Here is a 25,189-nt window from a genome sequence, read left to right on the forward strand (position 1 = left end):
GGGCTGAGAGGTGGCAAATGAAGTTAAACATCGACAAATGTAAAGTACTACATATGGGAAACAGCAACCCCAGAGCAACGTATCAAATCTGCGGTACTACACTGACAGTGGTAGAGAATGAAAGGGACCTGGGGGTGATTGTGCAGGCAAATATGGGCAGTGCAGACGGGCTGCAAGAGTAGCTCATGGTGTATTGTCAATGATATATAGGAATTTTTCTAGCAGGGTTAAGGAGATGATTATTCCCTTGTATAAGGCAATGGTCAGGCCACACCTAGAGTACTGTATACAGGTCTGGAGGCCTCATTTCAAGAAGGATGTAGAGCTGCTGGAACGAGTACAGAGAAGGGCAACAAGATTAGTGAATGGAACAAAGGGGTGCTCTTAAGAAGAAAGGCTTAAGTTTTGCGAATTACAGTGTCTGGAGACTAAGCACCAGCGAGGTGATCTGATAGAGGTGTACAAAGCCTTGAATGGTTTGAGCATGCTCAGTGCTGATGGGATTCTTCCTCTAGCTCAGAATAATCACCTGAGAGGGCATAAATTCAAATTGAGGAAAGACAGATGTAGGATAGATGTGCGGAAATTTGCCTTTAGCCAGCGGGTGGTTGGTAGGTGGAACAGACTTCCATCCCTTGTCATGGAAGTTGATAGCCTAAATAAGTTGAAGGTTCAGCTGGACAGGTATTTCGAACGAACAGAGGGGTGAAGTGGAACTGGTTATTTTTTATTTATTTATTTTACTTTATATTTTTTTTTTGGCTGATGCTGCATAAGCTTGCTTTCTTTCATCAAATGCCTCTACTAATGCTAATGACTGTAATTTTAAGGAATTACGTATGAAAGAAGGTTGTTCCAGAAAACGGCAGTTGAATGAATAAACGGGGAAGATGAAAAGTTGAACAGTAAATGAATGTTGGCTGGTGGTGTACATGTTTGGACTGTTTTGAAAGAGAGAGAGCGGGAGTTACAGAAGCAAATTCAGAAGAACAGTGCCCATGGAAGTGTCTGTAGAAAAGGCAAGCAGTAGAAAGAGTACATCTATGAGACAGTGAGTAGAGAGACTCTGTAGAGATGAGTCATTAGTTAACCTAACTGCCTTCTTCTGAATGGAATCTAGAAACCTGAGAGAGACTTTGGGGACACCAACCCAGATGTGGGAACAATATTCCATGGTTGGGCAGATTTGCGATTTGTACAGAGTGAACAGCTGTTTGGAAGAAAAGTAATGCTGAGAGCGAAAGAGAAAACCAAGTTTTTTAGATGGAGAGGAAGCAGTATTTGTAATGTGCTTGTGCCAAGAGAGAGAGATTAGAAGTCAGGGTAATCTCACAAAGAGATATATCATTTTGCCTAGAAATCAGTGTCACCAAAGATAAGCATAGGATCAGAAGGATCCTTTTTGCGATGTATAAGACAAGACTGAGTATTAGAAGGATTGAAATCATCTAAATTGTCTTTGCCTCACTGGAGAATTACCTGGAGATCGGCATTTAAGGAATTGGTAGCAGATATTTGAGAATTTGAAGCTGATTGAGCAGGGCAAGGTTTCTCAAAATGGAAAGTGGAATGCAATGTGCTATCATTGGGAAAACTATGGATAGAATTTCCAGTCAATGGAAGAAGGTCATTAATATACAAGAGGAAAAGAGTGCGGGAAAGAACTGAACCTTGTGGGACACCAGCATTAATGGAGAAGTCAGACAGAGAGCCATCTACCGTCACCCTCAGTGAGTGATCACAGAGAAATCTGGATAACCAATTACAAAAAACAGTTGGCAGACCATACGATGGAAGCTTGTTTAGAAGACCTTTATGACAAACACGATTGCCCCCTTGTATAAGGCAATGGTCATGCCAGCCTTGAGTACTGCATACATGTCTGGAGGCCTCATTTTAAGAAGGATGTACAGCTGCTGGAACGAGTACAGAGAAGGGCAGTGAGATTAGTGAGTGTAGTAAAGTGTTGCTGTTACCAAGAAAGACTTAAGTTCTGCAAATTGCAGCATCTGGGGACTCCCTACCATTGAGGGGATCTAATTGAGGTGTATAAGGCCTTGAATGGTTTGAGCAAGGTCAATGCTGATGGGATTCTTTCTCTTGCTTAGATTAATTGCCTGAGGGAACATAAATTCAAATTGAGGAAAGACAATTATAGAATTGTTGTGCAGAAATTGGCCTTTAGCCAGCAGTTGGTTGAGAGATGGAACAAATTCCTGTCTGTTGTCGTGGATTTCAAAAACTTATATAAGTTGAAGGCAGAACTAGAGAAGCATTTGGAGTGAATGGATGGGTGAGGTGGGATTTTTTTTTTTTTTTTTGGCTGATAATGCTTTGTAAGCTTGCTTTCTTGCATAATATGCTTCTACTAATGCTAACTGTTTTTGTGTAATGTGAATAAGCCAGGTGGGTAAAGTGCTTGCCTGGCAACCCAAAGGTCCCCCCCTCGGGCTTAGATCAGAGTAAAATGCAAAAACTTTGGGAGATGCATTGTGGCCACAGAAGCCAATGCTCCAACAACTAACAAAAAAAAAAAAAAAAGAATAATAAATTCTTGGGTTTTGAAAGTGAGTAACAATGTATATTTTTTTAAAAAGAAAAAGAAAAAAAAAAAAACTGAAGAAATATATATTTCATAATCAGTATATTACAACTGTTTCATTAAACCTGCACAGCATCTTGTTGTTATATATCATATTTCATGCTGGTGATCATGAACTCTATTAACACGTTGAACACATTTTGAGTAAGTTAACTTCCGGCTCTGACGGTTTGTGCAACAGTAATGTTCATTTTTTCTTGTTGTATATTAAAGACCATTTATTTATTTATTATGGATTAAAATGTAATGATCCAATAATTAATTTATTATTATTTTCTTTTAATCCATTCTTTTTTTTTTTTATGGTATCTCTGGTAGGGTTCCATTGCATATGTTCCACAGCAAGCTTGGATCCAGAACGAGACTTTAAGGAATAACATACTTTTCCATGCGAGTCTAAAGGAACAAGAATATAAAAATGTCTTGCATGCATGTGCCTTGGAATCAGATTTGGACATCCTTCCTGGTGGTGATCTTACAGAAATTGGAGAGAAGGTATACTTTTTTTTTTTTTGCATTAATAACAATAATAAATATCATTGCAACTTTTTTAGTCAATTTAAATATTGTTATATTTTTATTGTATATTGTTAAGATTAAGTATGTGTCACAGCCATGATTCCTCTACTGATTTTTTTCGTGAATTCACTAATATTTTTCACAAAATGAAATATCCTGTATTTCAGTGAACTCTATAATTTTTATTTATTTTGAATTACCCATTCTAAATCAGTTCGAATATATTTTTTATGCCAAATTTCTATACAGGTGTAGAAATTAGTCAAGTCCTCTGCTAAAAATTTGGTAAAAGACAAGCAGAGGGAAACAGACAACTCATTATAATTATCAGTAGCCTGCTATTTTGACCGTTGATTGTGGGGCAACATACTGTGATATTCATTAAGTGTTCTGCTAAATTACTACACCTGCTATCACTCACTTTGATCGTTAGATCACTTGCAAATCACAATAATGTAAGCAGAAGGGAAGAACTGTATCGATATGGGCCTTTGTTATTTATTAACCCCAATGCAGTTCTCTGGGATTGTGAGAGCCCCAAAAAAAGTATTTGGGTTTATCTCACAGGTTGTATTAGTTGTATCTCCTATTATTTCTCTATAAACTTTGTTTATAGAGAGATAATAGGAGATACAACTAATACAACTAATATAGAGAGGTAGTAGAAGAGTTTATAGAGGGGTAGTAAGTCTATAAAAGTTTATAGAAAGATAGTATATCTCTCTCTCTCTCTCTATACTGTTTTATTATTATTATTAGCCATATGGTGCAAGGAAGCCTGAGGCTTATGTTGCACCAGCCAAAAAAAAAAAAAAAAAAATTGCCGAGTTACCCTGAGAGAGAGAGAGATTGACAGAAGTGAAAAGGAATCAACAAGAAAGAGAAGAATGATGATTTTTGCCCTTAACTTTGTTTTTTTCCAAATAACATTCAGTACTGCTATAGTGCTAAGATGTTTGCTTGTCATTGTAATTTAGTATGCTTCCCTGGTTTGTCAGACATAATATGACCACTCATGTTGATCTCCATGAAAGCGTTTTCAATGTTATTCACATTTTAGTGCTTATGTATGTTGCATAATAATGAGTTGATAATTTTATGGAGTGATTTATTTTTAAAATTTTATATTTATCCAGAACATGATTTTGTGTTCTGTGTTCGAGCATGTAGTAATAGTGTGTGAATGCACTTGGAAATGCATATATTAATATCAGTTATGTTTAAAATTAATCAAAAAAATTTTTTGTTTAACCACTCCAGTTGCTGTCCCCAATTTTTTTGTTTCCTATTTTATTCATATTGATTCGTGTTTTTATGAAAACTCTTAAAGGAATTTACCTCCTCCCCCCGACACTATTTTACTACTACAGTAAAACTTGATTATCCGTCAGGCTGCTGGACCAAGAACATGATGGATAATAGAATATGTACATTAAAACCTTTACACGTACAATAGATCGGGTCATCTAACTTGTTTATTTTATTGCATAATACAACATAATGAAATTTAATTAAACTTTAATTATTAATTTTTACTGGGTCCTCAAAAAATCATAGTATAGATATCTACATACATACCTATTTTTAAAATTTTGACTTACATAGGTCTAGTAACATCATAAAAATTTAAAAGAAAACAATATTATATAATTAAATTTCTTTTCTAAAGAAATCAGTAAATTTGACTGAATGTGCTGGTCCAAAAGGGTCTAGTTATTGTTGGTGACTCCATCGTCAGGGAGATGGGAATATACTATGCAAGAAGGATAGGTGGAACAGGACCAGGGTATGTCTCCCAGGGGCAAAAGTTGATGATTTTGTAGAGCAGATATCATCTTTTAAGGGCACAAAAGGTCATATTTTTGTACGCATTGGAAATAATGACATTAACAGACATATTAAATGTTTTTATCAATTTGATACAAAGAGGGAATTCACACAAATATATTTTATGTATTTTTTGTTTTGTTTTGAAGTCTTTTCCATCCATTTATTAAAGACATCCTCAAAATAACATTCACTAGCTATTTCCCATTCAGTTGATGATATTGCAGAAGCATTTAATCTTACTTGAAGCATTGATGACTCTAAGTATGTTTTTATTAACTTTAATTTACTGAAAGATTTCTCAGCTGATGCTACTGTTACAGGGACATTAAAAAAAAAATCTTAAAGTGGCAAATATATTAGGAAATATTTCTTCTAAATTATATTCAATGATAAATAATAAAATATCTTTCGGATTCCTAATTTTATTGTTGTTTTGTTTCATGTCCTTTAAATATGTGATTTCTGAACAAATACTATTTGAGACGGCGCCTTCATAGTCAGGTGGGCAGGAGCAGCAGCAGTGCGTAGCACACGCTTCTTGATTAGACCGGGGTTTGAGCTCGTGACCACCAAATATGGAGGGTGTGGAAAGGTCAGGAATGACCACCACATATCCCCGGAGCAATATGGCCATTAGTTGCTAATGCTCCTAAAAACCAAATAACAACAACTATTTGAGACTTCATTTGAATAATCTGCATAAAAATGTTTGAGGCTCTTCCCCAAATCTGATTTTGATGCTGCTTTAATGTTTATGAGAAAATCAAAATTATTTGTCACTTGTTGTAATGTATCAAAAGAGTCATGCAATTGAATTAAGTTAAAATAAAATGCTATTTTAATTTTTTCATCTAAATCTTATTCTTTCATCTTCACATTTTTCATCTTAAAACCTATTCTTTTATCTGTTCCTCCTTTCTGGAAAATGTACAAGATGCGCTTTGTATGATTCTTCGTCTGCTAAGTTCAGTAATATTTTCAGTGTTAAAAATTAAAATAAGTCGGCAATAGTTTTCAAACCCTTTAATCTGTTTTGTTGACTGGTTACAATGTCAACTATTCTATAAAAGGCATTAACTTAGAAACAATGCTGTAAATTTTCAAATCGGTGATTTTTTTTTTATTTTTTAATTATTTGTTTTCTTTCATTTTAAAAATCAGTTGGAGTACTCCATTGTTTTGCGACAATAGTTGCTTTCTTCAAAATAATTTCATATTCATTTCATAGTTGTTTTACTATGACCTAGTCAAGCTCCGTGATTTATTTTGAATGTAGATAGCGGGATTTGGAAAATAAATAATACAGTGGTGCCTCGCAATTCGACTATAATCCGTCGCCCAATTAGAGTCAAATTGCGGGTCAATATTTTCCATATAAGTTTATGGAAAATTGATTAATTCGTTTTCGGAGAGAAATACACAGTATTATTGACTTGACTATATTCTACCATAAAACAAACAAAATTACAAAATACATAATGAGTACATACATTTCATTGAGCCTTTGATGTTGGACGGATGTTTTATTTATCTTGTTCTACCCTTTCTCTTCTCCTCTTGGCTTGAATGTGGATGAGGAAATTGATCAAGGGTGGACTGTCTCTTCCTCTTTTTCAAGATAGCCTTGAAGTGATGCATAGTAGTGTTGTTAAACAAGTCTGTCATTCTAGTTACAACAGCAGTGTTGGGGTGCCATTTTAAACAAGCAGACTGCACCTTCTCCCAATGGAATAAAATTTGTTTAATGGCAGCTGTTGGCATCGGCCTTTTTTTTTCCCTATCTTCTTCTTTTTCTTCTTCTTCAAGTGAAATTTCCTTTTCTCTCTCTTTTGCTTCCTGTTCGCTGAGTGTTTTGAGTTCGTCGATGGTTGGTTTGTCATCGTGATCCTCCACAAGCTCTTCCACATCAGCCTCATCAACTTCTCCCGTGTCGAGGTTCTCCGCCGTCGAAACGATTTCTCGCATGGCCACAGTTGCTTCTGATTCTTCAGCGGCTTGGACTGCATTGTTGTCATCCTGAAAAAAGGAAGGAACGGGTTTCTTCCATGATGCACGAAGGGTCCTCTGTGTTACTCCCTCCCAGGCAGTTTTAATAAAGGAAATGTCATGAAGAATATTGAACTCAGTCTTCCAGAACTCCTTCAGTGTCTTATCAGAAGAATGAGTCACGTCAAAAAGCTGTGAAAACAAAGCCTTGGTGTAAAGTTTTTTAAAACAGGCAATTACTTCTTGATCCATGTGTTGGATCAGTGATGTGGTGTTTGGAGGCAAAAACTGGACTTTGATGAAATCAAAGTCAATTTCAAATGTTTGCCAAGTCTTGGGGGTGGGCACTAGCATTGTCAAGAATCAGCAGTGCTTTCAAAGGTAAATTGTTGTCAATGAGGAATTTTTTTACGCTCAGGGCAGACTTCTCAAAAATCCAATCTTTGAAGACTTTCTGGTCTACCCAGGCTTTTGCATTGGATCTCTACATCACTGGCAGTTTGGACTTGATGATTTTCTTCCCAAAGCAGCGAGGATTTTTAGAGTGGTAAACGAGAAGTGGCTTTACTTTAAAGTCTCCGCTTGCATTTGGTGCCAATAACAAGGTAAGCCTGTCTTTCATAGGCTTAAGTCCTGGGAGCGTCACTTCTTCTTGTGTGATGTATGTTCAATTTGGTAAGTGCTTCCAAAATAACCCAGTTTCATCCCTGTTAAAAATTTGCTGTGGCAAGCAGCCTTCCTTCATGATTAAATCTTCAAATTCTTTCCCAAACTTTTCTGCAGCCTTTTTATCTGCACTAGCTGCTTCCCCATGTCTGAGAACACTATGGATACCTGTTCTACCTTTGAATCTGTGAAACCACCCACGACTTGCCTTGAATTCATCAGTTTTATCTGAGATATGTCCTGGAATTTTCTTCGGCAATTCTTCAAAAATTAACCTAGCCTTCTCACAGATCATTCCCTCAGTTAGTGGATCTCCTTTCATCTGTCTTTCTCTAATCCAGTTAAGAAGCAGCTTTTCCATTTCTTCATTGATTTAAGATCTGTTTCTGTCAGAAATTTTCATTGCTCCAGCGAACACCCTAGCACCTATAATCTTGTCTCTTTGTTGCCAAAAAGTTGCCACGGTTGACCTAGGGACGCCATTCTCTTGTGCTACATCTGTAATTGTTCTACCTTTCTGCACTTTTTCTATAATTTCTTTCTTCTTTTCTAGGCTCAACCAAGTTTGTTTCTTTCCTGAATTATTCTGCTGTTCACTTCTCTTTGGACCCATTATCAAATTTCACTCAAAAAATAAATAAATGACAAAGCACAAAATTTTTTACTTTATGAGAAATGCAGAATTATAAATTAGCTACGAAAAAGTGAACTCAGACTGCGATTATTAACGAGATAATGTTGCCTCATAACTGAGGAAGAACTGACAGCATACCTGTAGCTATCTTTGAGAGCGGCTAACGTAGCTGAACGATTGAGGGATCTATTCCCGCTTTATGTATCATTGGTTAAATGTTACTCCGGCTCTTTAATACCATTGGTTAAAATGTATGAAGTAGCCATCACTATTTAGTGCTATTTAGTAACATTAAACGCAGCTACGTAGTCCAGCAAAGAATTCTATTGTGCAATATCATGTAGCATTTTCGCCGGGCCTGCGAAATCCGACTGTCGAATAGCCATACACTGAATTCTGAGACTGTCGAATTGCGGTACGTCGAATTGCAAGGCACCACCTGTACCTCATGTACGTAGATTAACCCTTCGTAACTTGCCGCCATAGTTATAAGATACAACGTGCACTAGCATAAGAAACGGAAAACTAGATAGCGAGTATAGTAGTATCAATTAATCAGTAAAATTTATTAATCTTATTAAATTTCATTGTCAATTGAATTGTACTTTTTTTAACTAAATAAGTATAGCAACCTAGTTATTACAAACATAACATCATAAATTAATACATATAAGTTGACAGGGGATAAGAAAGTCATATAACGTAACTCGGAGATAATATTCAATACCGAAATACATATATATAGTGTTATAACTGCATTGAGATATAGATTTAGGGTTATATTTTGTATTGGAATTTTATTGAACTTGAATAGAAATCATGACTCAGACCAGAGCAGCAGAGCAAAAGGCTCCAACTAGTGGAAGTGTTGTGGCTCAGGGGAGAACTGAGGGGAGCAGTTGTCCTCTGAATCACAATCTATTGAAATGCACTGCTTGTTTGATGTTTGTGGAGCAATCAGGAACAGGACATGATATTGCCAAGGGGAATGTCTTTGTATGTGAGTGATGTAAGGAGTGCGAGGAAATCAGGTTCCAACTCGGCATTGTTATTAGCTTATATGAGAGCTTGAAGGACAAGGTAGATGCCCTCGAAGGATTTAAATTGAGGGCCCATCAAACTCTCAGCTGCCCACATCAATGCCAGAGCTTGCACTTGAATATCACGCAATGCAGCGGCAACCCCCAAGACAGAATGCGCTGGTCCCAAAGGAACTAGTTGTTGTAGGTGACTCTATTGTCAGGGAAACCGGGAACATATTGTGGAAAAAGGATTAGCATTAGCATTAGCAGAGGCATATGATGCAAGAAAGCAAGCTTATTCAGCATCAGCCAAAAAAAAAAAAAAAAAAAAAAAAAAAAAAAAAAACACACCACTCCCATTTCACCCCTCCGTTCGTTCGAAATACCTGTCCAGTTGAGCTTTAAATTTGTTTAGGCTATCAACTTCAACAACAAGTGATGGAAGTCGGTTCCACCAACCAACCACCCGCTGGCCAAAGGCAAATTTCCGCACATCTATCCGACATCCGTCCTTCCTCAATTTGAATTTATGCCCTCTGAGGTGATTATTCTGAGAAAGATGAAGAATCCCATTGGCATTGAGCATGCTCAAACCATTCAAAGCCTTATACACCTCTATCAGATCACCTCGCCGGTGCCTAGTCTCCAGACTCTGTAATTTGCAAAACTTAAGCCTTTCTTCGTAAGAGCAACCCTTTGTTCCATTTACTAATCTTGTTGCCCTTCTCTGTACCCGTTCCAGCAGCTCTACATCCTTCTTGAAATGAGGCCTCCAGACCTGTATACAGTACTCAAGATGTGGCCTTACCATTGCCTTATGGATAAATGGAAGAGGAGCAGTGTATGTCTGCCAGGGGCAAAGGTTGATGATGTTGGGCAGATATCATACGTTCAGGGCACAAAGGGTGATATTGTTGTACACGTTGGCACTAATGATATTAAGATTGGAGACTGGCAGAATTACTTAACAAATACAAGACAATGCTGAAAAAAAGCCATGAGTTAAGGTTGAATTTGAAAGTGTCTGCAATTCTGCTCAGACACGATAGCAGGGAGTATATGATGAGAGCCTTGTCGATCTATATGGCCCTGGAGAGATTATGCAAGGCTCAAGGGGTAAAATTTTTCTCTGCCTGGTCTGTGATTCGTAACAGGAGAGACTGCCTCTACAGCGATGAGATACACTTAAATAGAAAGGGTGAAGAGTATTTGCTGATGCTATCGAGGCAGTGGTAAGTGGTCGGAAAACTGCTATTTTGGGGGGAGGGATACACGGACTAATAGATTAACAGTAGCCGCTGGCAGAGGTAAAAGTGATTCTTGCACTACATCTATTATAATTCAATTGAGCAGCAGCCTGGAAAGCAAGGCAGTGGGAATTTCTAGCACCGCTGGAAGTCACAGTGGAACAAGTAAATACGTGGGCAGTGTTAGGGTAACTAAGAGTAGAAACAGGTGCATCTATACTTGCATGTACACCAATGCTAGGAGTATAGTTAATAAATTAGATGAGCTTGAAGTGCTAGTCAAGACATCAAAGGAAGATATAGTTGGGATATCAGAGACATGGTGTCACACAGACATAAGCAGTGCAGAACTGGAATTTTGGTGAGTACAATGTGTATAGAAAGGATAGACAGGACAGGAAGCGAGGAGGGGTTATGCTGTTAGTTAAGAGACACTTTAAATCTAAGGAGGTGCATCCAATTGATGTGGGTGGACAATGCAATATTGAGTGTGTTTGGTGTGACATAAGCACTAGGAAATGAAAAATGAGAGTAGGTGTCTGTTATAGGCCTAATAAATGTGATGAGTATAATAAGCAATTGTGCAGAGAATAGAGTGGGCCAGTAAATTAGAGTGTCTTGTAATGGAGGATTTTAGTTTCCCGGATACTGACAGGAATTTGTGGGTTGGTCACTCACACTAGCAAGGCTTTTGTGGATTTATTGGATGATTGTTTTCTATAGCAGCATGTTCAGGAGGCAACTAGAGGGAGTAATACTCTTGATCTGATTATCAGTAATGATTCTTCATGCATTCAGAATCTGCATATAAAGAAACCACTAGGGGACAGTGATCATCATATGCTGAAATGGGATTTACTCAGAGAGATAACTATCATCAAGAGTAAAGGGAAGGGTTTTTTTTCGTAGAGTAAAAATTCTGTACAGTGGAACCAACTGATGATGTTACCAACAGCAAATTCAATATGGGAAGCATTCAAAGAATTAATCTTGGAAGCTACTAGGCTTTTCAAACCAGCAAAGAAATATTGTACAAGGCCTAAATGGATGTCAGATGAACCAATTAAACATGTGACAGAAAAGAAAAATGCATGGGATACATATAAATTAACATGTGACACAGTAGCATATGATAGATATAAGCTAGTCTGTAACCAAGTTACAAAGGAGGTTAGGCAGGCGAAGGCAGATTACGAGAAATTTTTGGCAAAGAAAAACAGCAAAGAGTTCTTTACTTATGTAAACTCCAGAAGGAAGGAGACGAATCAGATTGGTCCACTTGATATGGTGGTTCAGCTGTTGATGATCCTCCTCAGGTAGCTAACAAATTATATGAATATTTCCCATCTACATTCACACATGAGGAGTTATTCAGGGAGGGGAATGCCAGAGATGTAGAGGTGGCAAAGGAAGTAAGCAAACCCTTAGCCATTATTATGAGAGCTTCCTTGGACTCAGGGGAGAGACCCATGGACTGGAGATGTGCAAACGTGACCCCAATTCACAAAGAAGGATCAAAGGCTGACACAAGTAATTATAGACCTATGAGTTTACCTTCTGTTCCAGGAAAATTAATGGAGGCACTGGTTAAAGGAGCACTGCAGGATCATCTAGACAAGACTTCAGTTATATAGCTCCGACACAGCATGGTTTTGTTAAGGGGAAGTCTTGTCTGACTAATTTGATTGGCTACTACAATGTAGTCACAAGGGAACTGGATTCAAAGAATAACTTTGATATCATATATTTGGATCTGAGAAAAGCCTTTGACACTGTTGCACATGGAAGACTGTTGCACAAATTGGAGCAGTGTGGCATTGGAGGCAAATTGCTGCTATAGATAAAGGGATGGTTGAGTGGGAGAAGACAGAGAGTGGTAATCAATGGACACGCTCTTCATGGACTAATGTTATTAGTGGAATACCTCAGACTTCAGTGTTGGGTCCATTGTTGTTTTCTGTATTTATAAATGATACTGATGATGGTATATCAGGCTTAATGTTCAAGTTTGCAGACGATACGAAGGTTGGCAGGGTTGTTAACGACACTAATGACAGTACGCTGCTGCAACAGGATCTGGAAAATCTGAGCAGATGGGCTGAGAGGTGGCAAATGAAGTTTAACATTGAGAAATGTAAAGTACTACATATGGGAAGGAGTAACCTATGGGTAACGTATCAACTGTGTGGTACTACACTGACAGTGGTAAAGAATGAAAACGACCTGGGGGTAATTGTGCTGCCAGATATAAAGTTTTCTGAGCAGTGCAGACGGTCTGCAAGAGTAGCTCGTGGTGTCTTGTCAATGATGTCCAGGAATGTTTCTAGCAGGGATAAGGAGGTGATTATCCTCTTCTATAAGGCAATAGTCAGGCCTCACCTTGAGTATTGTATACAGGTCTGAAGGAAAATCTGAGCAGATGGGCTGAGAGGTGGCAAATGAAGTTTAACATTGAGAAATGTAAAGTACTACATATGGGAAGGAGTAACCTATGGGTAACGTATTAACTGTGTGGTACTACACTGACAGTGGTAAAGAATGAAAACGACCTGGGGGTAATTGTGCTGCCAGATATAAAGTTTTCTGAGCAGTGCAGACGGTCTGCAAGAGTAGCTCGTGGTGTCTTGTCAATGATGTCCAGGAATGTTTCTAGCAGGGATAAGGAGGTGATTATCCTCTTCTATAAGGCAATAGTCAGGCCTCACCTTGAGTATTGTATACAGGTCTAAAGGCCTCATTTTAAGGAGGATGTAGAGTTGTTGGAACTAGTACAGAGTAGGGCAACAAGATTATTGTATGGAACGAAGTGCTGCTCTTAAGAAGAAAGGCTTAAGTTTTGCAAATTACAGTGTCTGGAGACTAGGCAGCTGCAAGGTGATTTGATTGAGGTTTATAAAGCCTTGAATGGTTTGAGCATGCTCAATGCAGATGAGATTCTTCCTCTTGCTCAGAATGAACCTGAGGGGGCATAAATTCATATTGAGGAAAGTCGGATGTAGGATAGATGTGCGGAAGTTAGCCTTTAGCCAGTGGGTGTTTGATTGCTGGAACAAACTTCCATCTGTTATTGTAGAAGTTGATAGCTTAAATAGATTGAAGGCAGAACTTGACAAACATTTGGAACGAGAAGATTGGTGAAATAGAGGTTTTTTTTTTTTTTTTTTTGGCTGATGCTGTATAAGGTTGCTTTCTTGTATCATGTGCCTTTGCTAATGCTAAAACATTTCTAAATTTGTTGACTTCCTGAGCAATATCTAAATCCTTTCTTTTTAGAAAATTTCAAACCAAAAATATCAAAATAACCTATTCCATTACTATAGTAATAACAACAAATTCAAAATTTTCAATGTTTTTTTTTTTTTTTTTTTTATTCTGATTGCTTCTGTATTTTCATCTTTTTTTTTTTTTTTTTTTTTTTGTAGTATCCAAAATGATTTTGTGTAAAATTTTCAGAATATCCATATATCATTGTTTTATTGCTATTAATGAAGAAAGACGACCACACACCATTTAGCTTTTTTAAAGTAAATTGTGATTTACAGCAATACGAAGATAAAGGTAAGGTAAGCAGCAGCCATTATCAAACCACTGTAGGATGGAAACCACCTCAACAATTCATGTTGACGGAAATTTACCATAATCTACCACGCTGGTCCAGTGTGGGTTGGCAGATCAACTGTATTTAGAAATCAAGGGCTTGATCCCCAGTCTACTCAAAGAGCATGCGCTACTGCACTCCCGCTTCTTGCCACTAGGCTACAGGGGCCCCAATGATTGATGCTATGTCCAAAAAACACATGACCCCAGGGGCTCACATCTGGTAAGTATGGGCTTGGCACACCCAGGGTCCTGAGCTGGATATCATCATTCTTCTCTTTCTTGGTGATTCCTTTCTACTTCTGTCTGTTTTTTTCTCACTCTCAGGGTAACCCAGAATTTTTTTTTTTTTTTTTTGGCTGGTGCAGCATAAACCTCAGGCTTCCTTGCACCATATGGCTAATAATAATAATAATAATAATAATAATAGATGCTTTGTACAACTGCAAAATACGTTGATACTTCTGGGATACCATTAACTGCATCATTCCCATTAAGTTGATGTTATGAGCTGCACAATGAAAATATAATGCTTTTGGTTCCATTTGTTTTAGGCAGGCTTTTATCCCTGAATAAACCCCACTCATCATGTTAGCTCCATCATATCATTGGCCCTATCATTTAGAAAGATCCAAATCATTTGATTGTAGTGTGGTGGAAATAGTCATTGTTGTTGGAGACGGGGAATTTATTGTGTAAAAAGGATAGATGGAACAGGATCAGGGAATGTCTGCCAGAGGCAAAAGATGATGACGTTGTAAAGCATATGTCATCTTTTAAGAGCACAAAAGGTGATATTGTTGTACCTGTTGGCACCAATAACATTAAGAGTAGGAGATCTGCAGATTTACTTAACAAGTACAGGTCAATGTTGCAAAAAAGGTGTGAATTAGGGTTAAATTTGAAAGTGTCTGCAATTCTGCCCAGACACGAGAGGAGGGAGTACATAATGAGAGCCTTGTCAATCAATTCGGCCCTGGAGGAAATGTGCAAGGCTCAGGGGTAAAATTTTTTTCAGCCTGATCTGTTCTTGTTAACAGGAGAGACTGCTTCTACAGGGATGGGATACACTTAAATGGAAAGGGTGCAAGAATATTTGCTGATGCTATCAAGGCAGTGTTAGGTGGGTCGGAAAACTGCTAGCTTGGGGAGATTCACATACTAAAAGAATAAAAGTAGCAGCAGGCAGAGGTGGTGATTCTAGAAACTACTTCTATTAGAATAAGCAGTGGCATGGAGCGAGGGGTGTTGGGGGTTTTCATGGACTGATGGCAGTCATCGCGAAACAGGTGGGTATATGGGATGTGTTAGGGTAACTAATAATAAGAATAGGTACATGTATACTTGCATGTATACCAAATCTAGAAGTATAGTAAATAAATTTGATGAATTTGAGGTGTTGGTCAAGAACTGGAATTTGGGGAGTACAATGGGTACAGAAAGGATAGGAAGGGAGGAGGTGTTTTGCTGTTAATTAAGAAAAACATAAAATCAAAAAAAGTTCATCCAGTCGATATAGATGAACAGTGCACTGTTGACTCAGTTTGGTGTGACAAGCACTCGCGAAAGCAAAAATAAAAGTAGGAGTGTGTTATAGGCCTAATGACTCGAATGAGTACAATGAACAATCGTACAGAGAAATAGAGTGGGCTAGTAAATCAGAATGTCTTATAATGGGGGATTTTAACTTCCCAGATATTGACTGGAACTTGTGGGTTGGTCACTCACACACTAGTACAACTTTTGTGGATTTATTGGATGATTGTTTTCTGCAGCAGAATGTTCGAGAGGCAACCAGAGAGGGTAATACTCTTGATCTGGTTATCAGCAGTGATCATTCGTGTATTAAGAATTTGCTGATAAAGGAACCACTCGGTGGCAGTGATCACAGGGTACTGATGTGGGATTTACTTAAAGATATAGTTACCATCAGGGGTAAAGGAAATGATTTTTGCTTCCGTAAAGGTGACTACAGTGATCTCAGACAGTTTTTAAATTCTGTACAGTGGGATCAACTGACAATGTTACCAACAGTAAATTCTAAGTGGGAAGCATTCAAGGAATTAACTGTGCATGCTACTAAAAGTTTCATACCTATTAAGAAATATTGTTCAAGGTTTAGGCCTAAATGGTTATCAAATGAACTAATGAGACTCATAACAAAGAAGAAAAATGCATGGGATCATATAAATTAACAAGCGACTCATAAGCCTATGGCAGATATAAGCTAGTCTGTAATCAGGTCACAAAGGAGGTTAGGCAGCCGGAGGCAGATTACGAGAAATCTTTGGCAAAAGATGCTAAGAAAAACAGCAATGATTTCTTTACTTATATAAATTCTAAAAGGAAGGGGATGAATCATAATGGTCCACTTGATATCGATGATTCGACTGTTGATGATTCTACTCAGATAGCAAACAAAATGAATGAGTATTTTGCGTCTACGTTCACACATGGAGTTAAGGTTTGAAAATGGAAGAATGTTATTAAAATGTAGCAGGGTGGGTAATGATTTTGTAATAACTGAGAGCAAAGTGGAGGAGAAATTGAAGTTAAACATAGGAATAAGGCACCTGGGGTGGATGGGATCTATCCAGTTATATTAAAGGAGGCTGCAAAGCAACTAAGCAAACCCTTAGTCATAATTATGAGAGCATCCTTGGACTCAGAGGAGGTCCCCACGGACTGGAGATGTGCAAATGTATCCCCAATTCACAAAGGGGGATCGAACGATGACACGAGTAATTACAGACCAGTTAGTTTAACTTCTGTTCCGGTAAAATAATGGAGTCACTGGTTAAAGATGCATTGCAGTATCATCTAGACAAGACTGCAGCAATAATTCAGACACAGCATGGGTTTGTTAAGGGAAAGTCTTGTCTGACAAATTTGATAGAATATTATGATGTGGTTACAAAGGAACTGGATGCAAAAAATAATTTTGATATCATACATTTGGATTTCAGGAAAGCTTTTGACACTGTTGCGCATGGAAGACTATTGTACAAATTGGAGAAGAATGGTATTAAGGGTAAGTTGCTACAATGGATAAAAGGATGGTTGAGTGGGAGACAGAGGGTGGTAATTAATGGGTGCTGCTCTTCATGGAATAATGTTATTAGTGGCGTCCCACAGGGTTCGGTCTTGGGTCCTCTGTTGTTTTGTATATTTATCAATGATATTGATGAAGATATATCAGGCTTAGTGTCGAAGTTTGCAGATGATACAAAGGTTGGCAGGGTTGTTAATGACAGTAATGGCAGTGTGCTACTGCAACAGGATCTAGATAATTCGGGCACATGGGCTAAGAAGTGGCAACTGAAGTTTAACCTTGACAAATGCAAAGTACTGCATATGGGTAGAAGTACGACACTTAAGGTGGTAGAAAATGAAAAAGACCTGGGAGTAATTGTGCAGTCAGATATGAAGTTTTCTGAGCAATGGAGACAGTCTGCCAGGTCAGGTCATGGGGTTTTGTCAATGATATATCGGAATTTTGCTAGCAGGGAGGAGGAGGAGGTGATTGTCCCTCTGTATAAGGCAATGGTCAGGCCGCGCCTTGAGTACCGCATACAGGTCTGGAGACCTCATTTTAGGAAGGATGTAGATTTGCTTGAGTGTGTACAGAGAAGGGCAACAAGATTGGTGAGGGGAATGAAGGGATCCTCTTACCAAGAGAGGCTTAAGTTCTGCAAATTGCAATGGCTGGAGACTAGGCACCTGCGCGGTGATCTGATTGAGGTGTATAAGTCCTTGAATGGGTTGAGCACGCTGAATTCTGATGGGATCCTTCCACTTGTTCAGATTACACTTGTTCAGAACCTAAGAGGGCATAAATTCAAATTAAGAAAGGACAGATGTAGAATAAATGTGCGGAAATTTGCCTTTAACCAGCGGGTGGTTAATTGCTGGAAGAAACTTCCATCTGTCGTTGTGGAGGTTGATAGGTTAAATAAATTTAATGAGGAACTGGACAGGCATTTGGAGGGAATGGTGTGATTTTTTTTTTTTTTTTTTTGGCTGATGCTGCATAAGCTCATACACTTGCTTTCTTGCATCACATGCCACTACTACTATGTGATTGCAGTCACTAACATTGATTTGGTAGAGTACGTAAAGGGCATGAGCCTGCTACTTACTTCTGGAAGGTCAAAGATGTCATTACCAATTCCCGCCCATTTGAACTTGTTCCTCATCAACCTTTTCTTGTACTTATCAGACCAATTCTCTTTCCAAATGTTTGTAGAATTGTCACCCATGTTTTCCTGTTCCATTTCTTCATTGGATATTCTATTACGTTGTTGTTTGATAGGTCAAACAGTAGGTATATAAATTACAACAACTGAACTCTCTGACATCGGTTGATGAAGCTTATACCAAGCAGCCTCTTGACTAGTAATTTTGACAGATCTGAGTATGTCGGTAGTTAATTTTCTTGTAATTTCAATGATCCCAAATTCAGGATACTCGTTCATAATTTCAATGATTTTACGTTGTAAATTGCTAATCCAGTGATTGGACTTATTTACGTATTCGACAACATAAACAGCACAAGAATATTCTTCCGTGATGAACTAAATGTCCATATTAGACATTAAAACACTAAGCACAAAAGGAGTGAAGTAGTTATGCCATTTTTGATGAGGTTCTTGTTTCAGAAAGACTTTTGGCCAAGTAATACCAGCTCAAAGTAAATCAATATATGGTTCCAAATGAATGCGGTTTTTTTTAAAGAAGTTATCAGTGTTAGTATATTCATTGTTCTCTAGATTAGCATTAGTAGAGGCATATGACGCAAGAAAGCAAGCTTATGCAGCATCAGCCAGAAAAAAAAAAAACTTCCACTTCATCCTTCCATTCGTTCGAAATACCTGTCCAGTTGAGCCTTAAATTTATTTAGGCTATCAACTTCCACAACAAGGGATGGAAGTCTGTTCCACCAACCAACTACCCGCTGGCTAAAGGCAAATTTCCGGACATCTATCCTACATCTGTCTTTCCATAAGTTCAATTTGAATTTATGCCCTCTCAGGTGATTATTCTGAGCAAGAGGCAGAATCCCATCAGCATTGAGCATGCTTAAACCATTCAAGGCTTTATACACCTCTATCAGATCACCTCACTGGTGGCACCTCCGTAGCTAGGTGGGCAGGAACTCCAGTGCGTAGCACACGCTTCTTGATTAGACCGGGGTTCGAGCCCGTGACCACCAAATACAGAGGATGCAAAAAAAGTCAGGGAATGACCACCGCATATCCCCGGAGCAATATGGCCTTAGTTGCTAATGCTCCTAAAAACCAAACAAATAACCTCACTGGTGATTAGTCTCCAGACACTGTAATTTGCAAAACTTAAGCCTTTCTTTGTAAGAGCAACCCTTTGTTCCATTCACTAACCTTGTTGCCCTTCTCTGTACTCGTTCCAGCAGCTCTACATCCTTCTTGAAATGAGGCCTCCAGACCTGTACAGTACTCAAGGTGTGGCCTTACCATTTCTTATACAAGGGAATAATTACCTCCTTATCCCTGCTAGAAAAATTCCCGTATATCATTTACAAGACACCATGAGCTACTCTTGCAGACCCTCTGCACTGCTCAGAGAACTTTATATCTGCCTGCACGATTACCCCCAGATCCTTTTCATTCTCTGCCACTGTCAGTGTAGTACCACAGAATTGATACGTTCCTCTGGGGTTGCTGTTTCCCATATATAGTTCTTTTCATTTGTCAATGTTACACTTCATTCGCCACCTATCAGCCCATTTGCTCAACCTTTCCAGATCCTGTTGCAGCAGCAGCATAGCATCAGTAGTGTCCTTAACAACCCTGCCAACTTTTGTATCGTCTGCAAACTTGGACATTAAGCTTGATATACCATCATCAATATTATTTATAAATACAGAAAACAATAATGGACCCAACACTGAACCCTGAGGGACTCCACTGATAACATTAGTCCACGATGAGCAGTGTTCATTGATTACCACTCTCTGTCTTCTCCCCCTCAACCACCCACTTTATCCGAAGCAACAATTTGCCTCCAGTGCCACACTGCTCCAATTTGTGCAGCAGGCTTCCATGTGCAACAGTATCAAAAGCCTTCCTAAGATCCAAGTATATAATATCAAAGTTATTCCCTGCATTCAGTTCTTTTGTGACTGCATCATAGTATCCAATCAAATTGGTCAGGCAAGACTTCCCCTTAACTAAACCATGCTGTGTCCGAGTCTTACCTGAAGTCTTGTCTAGGTGATCCTGCAGTGCTTCTTTAACTAGTGTCTTCATTAATATTCCTGGAAAAGAATTTAAACTCACAGGTCTGTAATTACTTGTGTCAGCTTTTGACCGTCCTTTGTGAATTGAGGTCACATTTGCACATCTCCAGTCTATGGGTACCTCCCCTGAATCCAAGGAAGCTCTCATAATTATGACTAAGGGTTTGCTTACTTCCTTTGCTGCCTCCTTTAATATAACTGGATAGATCTCATCCACCCCAGGTTCCTTCCTTGTGTTTATCTCCAACAATTTTTCTTCCACGTTCCTCTCACTTATTACAAGATTCTCTAGCTTACTGCTAGAGTTGAATACACCTCGCTAAATAACTCCTCATGTGTGAATGTCGATGCAAAATATTCATTTAGTTTGTTAGCTACCTGAGCAGGATCATCAGCAGTTGAACCATCGATATCAAGTGGACCAATCTGATTCATCCCCTTCCTTCTAGAGTTTTCATAAGTAAAGAACTCTTTGCTGTTTTTCTTTGTATCCCTTGCCAAAGATTTCTCGTAATCTGCCTTCGCCTGCCTAACCTCCTTTGTAAGTTGGTTACAGATCAACTTATATCTGTCAGGCTTCTGTGTCACATGTTAATTTATATGTATCCCATGCATATTTCTTCTCTACCATATGTCTCATTAGTTCATCTGACATCCATTTAGGCCTAAACCTTGAACAGTATTTCTTAGTTGGTATGTAAAGCCTAGTAGCTTCCAAGATAAGTTCTTTGAATGCTTCCCGTTTTGAATTTGCTGTTGGTAACATCATCAGTTGGGACCACTGTATAGAATTTAAGTACTGTCTCATGCCATCATTTTGAATTTGCTGTTGGTAACATCATCAGTTGGGCCCACTGTATAGAATTTAAATACTGTCTCAGACCATCTTGATTCCTTTACGAAAGCAATAACCCTTCCCTTTACCCCTGATGGTAGTTACCTCTTTGAGTAAATCCCACTTCAGCACACTGTGATCATTGCCACCTAGTGGTTCCACTATCTGCAGATTCTTAATGCATGAAGAATCACTACTGATAATCAAATCAAGCGTATTACTCCCTGTAGTTGCCTCCCGAACATGCTGATACAGAAAACAATCATCCAATTAATCTACAAAAGCCTTGCTAGTGTGTGAGTGACCATCCCACAAATTCCAGTCAATATCTGGGAAATTAAAATCACCCACTATAAGACTCTCTGATTTACTGGCCCACCCTATTTCCCTGTACAGTTTCTTATTATACTCATCAGAATCATTAGGCCTATAGCACAGTCCTACTCTCAATTTTGATCTCCCAATGCTTATGTCACACCAAACTGACTCGACACTGCACTGTCCAGCGGTGTCGACTGGCTTCACTTCCTTGGATTTTATGTGTTTCTTAACTAATAGCATAACCCCTCCTCCCTTCCTATCCTGTGTATCCTTTCTGTACCCTGCGGAGTCCATGCTCCATTAAACCTCTATATAAACCAAACCAAACCAAACCTTTCTGTACACATTGTACTCCTCAAATTCCAGTTCTGCATTCCTTATATCTGTGTGACACTACGTCTCTGATATCCCAACGATATCCGCCTTTGATTCTTTGAACAATACCTCAAATTCATCAAATTTATTTACCAAACTCCTAGCATTGGTGTACATGCAAGTATACTTTCACCTGTTCTTTTTTTTAGCTACCCTAACACAACCCATGTGTTTACTTGTACCTCAATAACTCCCAGCAGTCTCTGAAATATCCTTCATCTTGTTTTCCAGGCTTCTGCTCATTTCAATAGAAGCAGTGCAAGAATCACTTTCACCTCTGCCAGTGGCTACTGTTAATCTATTACTCCTTGTATTCCTACAAGCTAGCAGTTTTCCGACCCACATAACATGCCTCGATTGCATCAGCAACTATTCTTGCACCCTTTCTATTTAAGTGCATCCCATCCCTGTAGAAGCAGTCCCTTCTGTTAACGAGTACAGACTGGGCTGAAAAAAAGTCTACCCCTTGAGCCTTGCATAATCTTTCCAGGGGCACTCCGTAGCCAGGTGGGAAGGAGCAGCAGTGCGTAGCATATGCTTCCTGATTAAAGTGGGGTTCGAGCCCATCACCACCAAATATGGAGGATGCAGAAAGGTCACGAAATGACCACCGCATATTCTCGGAGCAATATGGCTTAGTTTCCAATGTTCCTGAAAAAAAAAAAAATCTTTCCAGGGCTGAATTGATCGACAGGGCTCTCATCATATACTCCCTCCTATCGTGTCTGGGTAGAATTGCAGATTCTTCCATGACTTCTTGTATTCGGCATTATATTAGACTCATCAATTGCCTGCATTTCTCATGGGAATTAATATCAATGTAGATCATGGTGACATAAATGGAGCTGCAAAAGTCCAAACTCATAAACAAGTAAAACTATGTTTATTAATTTGGAGTTTGATATTACCACATGTTTTTGCAGTAGAAATGGAGTCGAGTTGATTTATCATAGCTATTGTGGTATTCATCCTGTTTCTTCAGGAGCATTATTAATCCACGAAAGAATATGAGCATTTGGGCTGCCATGATGTTGAAATTTGATCCATTGAAAATAATTCACAACGTGATATTGTCGAAATGGACTAAAACGCTTTGACTGAAGTAAAGATAAAATGCAGTCTACAAGTATATTAAAATGAATTGTACAAGTTATGGCATCTTCATTAACTAATGTCACCTTTTCCATAAAATGAAGAGCTTCTGCTTACTCATCAGGGATATCCAAACCATCATGTGTTAATTTGTATAAAATTTTTAGCAATTTTGGCCAACCGATTTTCATTTGCACTCAAAGTTAAGAAAAATGTAGGTTTACCCAATTGTCTGATCATCGCAGACAGGTCTCTTTTACGTTGTATCCAGTATTAAGTTGAATTAGGAATCGATTTCAAAAATGCTAAATTCTTTTCAATGCAGTTATTGACATATTCTCGAGATTGGATTTGTTTTTTGGTGAGCTTAGTGTCTTTTCTGACATATTTAAAACCACCTGTTAACGTATCTTGAGTTCTTAGTCTCATTATTTCTGTGGCCATATAAAGAAGAAGAAGATAAAGTATAAAGTGTCACTCTATGCCTTCATAAATAATTGTAACTTTTAAATTATTTATAAACGCTTGATACTGACCGAGGTAAATTTTAGGAAAAGACAATTCTTTGGCATGTTCATCAAAAAGTAAACTTTATGGAACATTTCATTCACCAGGAGCTATTCGTAAATATTTGTCATCGTTCCACAGAAGAGTTTGTTGTTGACCAACTAAACTTTCTTCAATAGGTATAGCTTCACTCATTTTATCACATGTAGGAGCATCATTGTGTTCTATGTCTTCATGAAAGAATGCTCCTACATTAATGCAATGATAGTTATGATAGGTCAGCTCGTGTCGTAGAAGGTTGATCTTGATCAAAACCTTAAGAAGTATATTTTATTATTAAAATCTGCATTGTTTTTCTTTCTCTATGTTTTTGAACTTGTTCCTTTTCAACATGAGAGCCTTCTTCAGTGGCTTCAAAGCTTTTAAAATAATACTACTACTATCCACAGTTTACTATACCGAATGTATGTTAGTGACTGAGTTAGCGTCATTTAGGAAGTGACGTCTTTCCATCTCAGTGTGAACTATGCAACATTTTATTCTCGTGACCACTACTTACTCTACCAAATCAACGTTAGTGACTGAGTTAGCATTGTTAGCACCATTTAGGAAGTGAGATCATTTGCATCATTTAAAATCTAACAGCCGCCTAATAGGAAGTGATGTAATTTCCGTAAAAAAATTTGTTACCAATTGGTTTTACTCCGGTGCCACCACAGATGTTTTCCTATCAAAAAGGCCAGAAACCAAAACCACACTTGTAACTTTCTACAATAGCAAGGGAACTGTGCAAAGAGTTCATGCTCAATGGTGAAAGTGTTACTCTACCTACTGTCTAGAAATTTTGAAATGTTTGTTACTGAGAATCAGTAACAAACGTGTTGCCCCAGCATGGAGAAGAGGGCAGTTGGTTTTTCTTGCACAACACACCAATCCACAAGGCTCTGATTGTTCGAGAGTTTTTGGCTAGCAAAAAAGTCTGCGTACTGTCACACCCACCATATTCATCAGACTGAGCTCCGTGTGACTTCTTTTTGTTCCCAAAGCTCAAACCACCACTGAAAGGCTGTTATTTTCAGGACAACACCATTCAAAGACCTATAATGAGAATATTCAACAGTATACCAGTCATAGCCTTTTACCAGTTGTACCACTCGCTTTGGTTATTTTCAGGACAACACCATTCAAAGACCTATAATGAGAATATTCAACAGTATACCAGTCATAGCCTTTTACCAGTTGTACCACTCGCTTTGTGATCGTTGAATGCAATATGTGTAGATGCAAGAGGGAGTTACTTCGAATAAACCAAGGTAGTTTACTCATACAATCATTATTTTTTTATGGTATCAGTCCTGTCTTCTAATGCACTGTGTAGCTTTGAGGAAAGTTTTTAGTTAGTGTTTTAGCAAAACAGAAGACTGCTGTAGTCACTTCAGTTTATTGTCATTATTAATACCATGGTGAATTTCTCGACCTTGTGAATTTTTATCCAGATGGTAACTTCATAATAGTCATTCTGTCTGTTAGGATGTCACTTAGCATATATCAAGTAATTAAGAGGTGGTAAACATCCTATCCTGAATTTAAAAAAAAAAATACTGCAGAATAAATCACAGATAATCTTTTATTTCAAAAGAGCTAATAATTTCTGTGTTAAACAAATTAACAGTTCTGTGCTA

The 25,189-nt window shown here is 38.2% G+C and overlaps 1 protein-coding gene across 3 annotated transcripts in view; it reads left to right on the forward strand.

The window, feature by feature from the left end:
* Nucleotides 1-25,189, forward strand: part of LOC150074975 (ATP-binding cassette sub-family C member 1-like) — an 889,139-nt gene that overhangs the window by 506,178 nt on the left and 357,772 nt on the right. For all 3 annotated transcript variants that reach the window (XM_090388347.1, XM_090388349.1, XM_090388348.1), the window contains one exon: nt 2,921-3,097. In XM_090388347.1, coding sequence (XP_090244473.1) covers nt 2,921-3,097 — 177 coding nt within the window. The remainder of the gene's footprint in view (nt 1-2,920; nt 3,098-25,189) is intronic.

This window comes from Mastigoproctus giganteus, chromosome 14 (genome assembly GCF_048544385.1).
Source record: "Mastigoproctus giganteus isolate SK-2022 chromosome 14, ASM4854438v1, whole genome shotgun sequence".
Taxonomy (NCBI): domain Eukaryota; kingdom Metazoa; phylum Arthropoda; class Arachnida; order Uropygi; family Thelyphonidae; genus Mastigoproctus; species Mastigoproctus giganteus.